This window comes from Amblyraja radiata, chromosome 10 (assembly GCF_010909765.2).
Source record: "Amblyraja radiata isolate CabotCenter1 chromosome 10, sAmbRad1.1.pri, whole genome shotgun sequence".
NCBI classification, from domain to species: domain Eukaryota; kingdom Metazoa; phylum Chordata; class Chondrichthyes; order Rajiformes; family Rajidae; genus Amblyraja; species Amblyraja radiata.
Window position 1 is genome coordinate 30,560,814 of NC_045965.1, and position 6,000 is coordinate 30,566,813.

Genomic DNA, 6,000 nt, shown 5'->3' on the forward strand with positions numbered 1-6,000 from the left:
AACTGACCTGGGCCACCTTATGACAGTGAGCCATAAAGACCATTAAGTTATCCTGCTGAATGTTCAGATTAGGGCATAGAGGTTTGGGGAGATTCTGTAGGTTAACAAATACTACCTTGAACTTCTACAAGTGTACAATAGAGAGCATATTGACTGGTTGCATCAGTCTGGTTTGGCAACTCGAACGCCCAAGAATGAAGAAGGTAGCAAAATGTGATGGACAATGTTCCGTCCATCATGGATACAGACCTTCCGACCTTGGAAGGAATCTACCAGAAGTTGATGCCTCAAAAAAAAAAAAATCAGTCAGCATCAGAGATCCACACGACCCTGGCCACACTCATTTCACTAGTGCCAATGGGAAGAAAGTATAGGAGCCTGAAAACTAACTTCCAAAAAAGCTCCAAATTACATGACTTGCCGGCATTTGTTTTTGTCTTTGCAGTATCATTGTTTGTTTTAAAATAATATAAATACATATTATTTTTTTAAACTATTTATTATGGTGTTTACAGAGTACAACATTTACATATTTGTTGTGCTGCAGCAAGTAAGAATTATTTCATTGTTTCGTTTCAGGACATATGACAATAAAACACTTTTGACGACCACTGTCCATGCAGTCATTCTCCATGTGAGACAGTAGTTGACTCAACCATCCTGTGCAAGATTTAATTCTGATCCAATAACCTCACATATGCACACTTAGCAGAGGTCGCTGGATGATTTGGAACAAATAACTTTACAGATTCTCCATACCCAGAACAGTACTATTACATCTCAATTTCTATTCTCACATCCCTAACTGACAGACCAATGTTCCAAAAGTCTTCTTGACCACCTATGTATCTGCACTAGCTCCTTAGATCTAGATCCCTCTGCTCTGCAACACTTCCCAAAGTCCTGTCATTCACTGTTTAGGGACTGTCCTGGTCGAACTTCACAAAATGCAACACCTCGCACATATCTGCAGTTGAGAGTAAGGGATAGCATGTTTGCAAGAGGTAGGTTGGGAGGAGGTAACCATATAACAATTACAGCACGGAAACAGGCCATCTCGGCCCTTCTAGTCCGTGCCGAACACTTACTCTCACCTAGTCCCATCTACCTGCACTCAGACCATAACCCTCCATATACCTATCTAATTTATTTTTCAATTATAAAATCGACCCTGCCTCCACCACTTCCACTGGAAGCTCATTCCACACAGCTACCACTCTCCGAGTAAAGAAGTTCCCCCTCATGTTACCCCTAAACTTTTGTCCCTTAATTCTCAAATCATGTCCTCTTGTTTGAATCTTTCCTACTCTCAATGGAAAAAGCTTATCCACGTCAACTCTGTCTATCTCTCATAATTTTAAAGACCTCTATCAAGTCCCCCCTTAACCTTCTGCGCTCCAAAGAATAAAGACCTATCTTGTTCAACCTTTCTCTGTAACTTAGGTGCTGAAATCCAGGCAACATTCTAGTAAATCTCCTCTGTACTCTCTCTATTTTGTTGACATCTTTCCTATAATTTGGCGACCAAAATTGTACACCATATTCCAGAATTGGCCTCACCAATGCCTTGTACAATTTTAACATTACATCCCAACTTCTATACTCTGATTTATAAAGGCCAGCACACCAAAAGCTTTCTTTACCACCCTATCTACATGAGATTCCACCTTCAGGGAACTATGCAGTTATTCCTAGATCCCTCTGTTCAACTGCATTCCTCAATTCGCTACCATTTACCATGTACATCCTATTTTGATTTGTCCTGCCAAGATGTAGCACCTCACACTTATCAGCATTAAACTCCATCTGCCATCTTTCAGCCCACTCTTCCAAATGGCCTAAATCTCTCTGTAGACTTTGAAAATCTACTTCATTATCCACACCACCTATTTTAGTATAATCTGCAGATTTACTAATCCAATTTAACACACCATCATCCAGATCATTGATGTATATGACAAACAACAGCGGACCCAACACAGATCCCCGAGGCACCCCACTAGTCACCGGCCTCAACCTGACAGTTAGCCATCATTACTCTCTGGTATCTCCCACTGTTGAATCCATCCTGCTACTCCACTATTAATACCCAACAATTGAACCTTCTTAACCAACCAGGTATAGTTCAGATGAACTGTGGAAGTCAATAGGTTTGTAATAGAAGTTGATCGATTCTTTGTCCCTGGTGATGGAGATAGAGAGATCGAGAAAGGGAAGAGAGGTGTCAGAGATAATCCGAGTGAATTTCTGTACCAATATCTTTGCTCACCAGCTCTTTAATTTAATTACCAATGTTTTTTTTAAATGCTGCTGTATGGAAATAGGCATTTAGACTACCATGTCTGATCCCAGATTTCATTAGGTTGTAATATATTTGACTTGCATGCTCACTGGATAAATTCTTTAGCCTTTAGGAAAGTCCTTCAATTCTGTTTAATCACAATGCAAATACTTAACCAGAACCAAACTCATGAACCATAATATCATAGAGAAAAATATTTGCAATATAAAAGTCACAGCACTACACATGCTCTGGGGGAATCTTCAACAGAAGAGTTAAATTATTAAGACGGTCAATTTCAGAGCAAAGCTGTTGGTTAATTAAATGACTGGGGGAAAAATGCTTCGCCCACTGAATAAACTCAGCAGATCTCAGGTTGGCCAGGAAATAGAGACAATTGTCAATTCCTATTATATAGCTCCCCATCAACAAAGCAAAATATATTTTATAAGAGATCAACTTTCCAAGTGGTAAAATTGTGTGCAGAGTTTGGAATAAGTAATCTCTGTGCTTATCTTCCTTTTCCAAATATTTCCCCTTTCTACTGAAGGTTTGGATTCCTGCAGATCAGCAAATGCCCGTGACAGTTCTCTGTGTGAATTCTAAGCTAATTAAATGGCTCCAATGCTTTTCAAATACAGAGGGCATCACATTCCACCAAAATCCTACTCTCAGCAGACATGTACAAGTTAATTAGAAAATATTTTTTTCACAGTAAATACTGGAAAATGTGCAGCACAGAAACAACATGTGATGAGCATTACACAACTGTATTTATTTCATCTATCTGTCACAAGTCAATTACTGGTTCAAAGGTTTGTTTTAATTTATCCAGTGGCTTAGAGGGCAATTGCACTGATGAATTTGAAAATTAACGTCTTAAACCACAAAAGGCCCAATGTGTTAAAAGACAGATCAAAAGTAAGGGAAAAGCAAGGGTCTCAACTCCCTTGGTTAATGAGAGGAGCAAAAACAAAACCAAGCATCTGGTTCCTTTTATTTGATTTCCATTTGGTGTTATTGAACAGCATGTATTGCGATCAGACTCATTTCTCAATGGGAAACTGAATGAGACAGTGGTGTAGTAGTGGTCTTTAAAACAGTCAATAGTAGAAAGAGTTTACCCACAGAGTGTAACCCCATAGAGTACCAAGTATCAAGATTTCCTTACACAACTTCATTTCAAAATGGAATGGATCCCCAACGTTCTTCTGACCTCTGCAAAGATAATCATATTCCACTGCCCAGTGGTTCCAACCTTTGCACCAGGCAGACCAAAATGATGTCTCTGCACGATGCAAAATCTTGCTGGAACAATGCTGGAGGAACTCACTAGAGCAACTGTGGAGTAAAATGGAAAATCAACGTTTCGAGTCAAGACTCTTCACCCATGTTGACCCTACTAATACACTTATTCCAGAGCCAACTTATTTTTCTGCCATCTGTGCATTTAGTCATTCAGCACAGAAGCAGCCCCTTTGGCCCAACTTGCCCATGCCAACCAAGATGCCTCTTCTAGACGAGTTCCACCTACCTGCATTTGGTCCATATCGCTCTAAACTCTATCTGTCCAAATGATTATAATTTAATATAAAAAACTGAGCACTCTCTCGTGGATTTTAGCAAATAACACCTGCAGGATCAAAGCAGTTTAATCAGGAGGGAAAGTCTAAGGAGTCAATGTAACATATTTATAAGAGTTTAGGAAAAAAAATATTTCCAACAGTGTCACAACATCCGAGAGGTCCCTGGCTCTCTTAATAACTATTGAAATAGTTATCAAACTGGATTTGTGATGGGTGTGAAACAGGGCTCATGTTTTTTTCTTACCCAAGGTTCGTGATAGATTAATGCACCAATGTCTACTTGGGGTGGAGAGGTGAGAACATGTGGAAATTGCAGAAGACCATCTATCACCTTTGTGTTTAGCCCTCAGCAAGAATAAACAGTGCCCACCAAAAGGGAAACATATGAAAAGCTGTTCTGTTTTTAAAATGTGTGCCTATATTCAACTACTATACATTATTGTTTCCTTTTCAAAGAACATTCAAATGTTGCAAAAAAAAGTTGTCCAGCGCCTCCACCCCCCCCCCCCCCCTCTCCTCCTCCTCCTCCTCCTCCATTTGTCTCTAAACATCAGATAGATTCCTCGATTTTTTTTCCCCGCGGCTCATTTAATCAAACAAAAGAAGAAAATCAGGAGTGGGTAGCATTTAAATTATCCGGTCTTTTGTGGAAAGTAGAAATCCAAACAAAGGCCAGGGATTCCTTGTCAGATCTTTGTCCTTGTTTTGCATGGGGAAAAGTCCTCATTGTGTTATTAATCTGGTCTCTGTCCCAACCCACGCTGCCTTGCCACATCTAACGCACGCAGGTAAATTATTGTGGCTACAGACTATGTCTTTTGTGCCTGCAGTCACTGACTGCCCCGGTGTTTTGAGAGGGCGCAGGTCTCCACCTCACGACAAGGCTTGCGCTACACGGCATCCCATGAACTGAAAATAGAAATCAAAGCGTTTGAACGGGATTAAATAACTAGGTGGGGAATTGATCCCGAGGCTGCGTCCGCCTTCAACGAATCCTCGAAATCAAAGCCGGCAAATAAAGTGGAAGTGGTGGAGAGTTCAGGAATGGCCAAGTCAACTGTCTGTAATTCATACCACGGCTCAGCCCAGTATTTTCCACGATCCCCCTCCGTGCCCCCCTCTCCCCCAGCGCTGTCACAGCGCACACAAAACACCCGGACCACACCTGCCCGATCTCGCCTCGACCGCAACTGAAAGCATTGAAGTGCGGCCAAGAAAGTTCCTAACTCTACCGGAATGGCACAGAACAATAGAAAACTTTCAAAACTTGCTCCCGTTTAAAAAGCAATTACATACCGATTTATTAAAATTACATTTTGAAGAACCTTTGTTTTAATATTATGCGCAGTTTTAAATGTTTACTTCCGAGTTCTAAAATTTAGCAAAAGTTTTCAAAATTAAATAAAATCAGTGCAATGCACTCAGGCCGGTTTCAGCCTTGCTTATAGAGTTGTGTAGAACTAGAAATGGAGGGGAAACTTTACGAGGTATATTTTCAACAACCCCCCCCATCCCGAATAATTCCTTATGCTACCATTAATTTCATCCTAAACTATGTTCGCGTGGGAACGAGTTTAAAGATTTACAAAACTGCCTTCCTTCGCCGCCTTGTCGCCATGCTTCGCTTTGCCCTTTTAGAAAAAAAGTAGTTGATACTGAAAGTAGGCCAAAAGTTTTCTTCCACTTTACTCACTAGACTGAACCGCTACAAAGAGCCCATGCAGCTCCCTCTCCCCAAGTACAATGGCAGGACTAATTAGATCATAGTACGTTGCTACCGATACTGTAATAAATAGCTAACAAAAGAAAACGACAAGCTGAAGCCACTTACCGATCAAACCTCCTACCAGAAAGGAAATTACTTGGAAAATCAGCAAAATCCCTCCAACAATGCACAGCTTCTTCGTGCTCATATTTTCTATAATTGCGCCTGCCATCTTTTATTATCTTGCTTTCACTCTTTTCGTCCCGTAACAGTAACTAATTTAATTAGAGTCAATTTAATCAGAGCAAAGATCTTGTCGCAGCTCCAATGTCGGGAGCTGTGATTCTGCAAACGAGCACTCTCTCTCTCTCTCTTTCTCGCTTTCTTCAAGCCTGGTTTTAAAGGGGCGCTGTGGGAAACCGACAACA

The 6,000-nt window shown here is 40.7% G+C and overlaps 1 protein-coding gene across 2 annotated transcripts in view; it reads right to left on the bottom strand.

Moving 5' to 3' along the window:
- The window catches only part of wls (Wnt ligand secretion mediator), a 55,935-nt gene extending 49,935 nt beyond the window's left edge, over window positions 1-6,000 (bottom strand). Inside the window, exon 1 of one of the 2 annotated variants that reach the window (XM_033028466.1) lies at window positions 5,699-6,000. In XM_033028466.1, the coding sequence (XP_032884357.1) occupies window positions 5,699-5,804 (106 nt within the window). In that variant the 5' untranslated portion in view covers window positions 5,805-6,000. The remainder of the gene's footprint in view (window positions 1-5,698) is intronic. The other variant, XM_033028465.1, reaches the window with a different exon arrangement.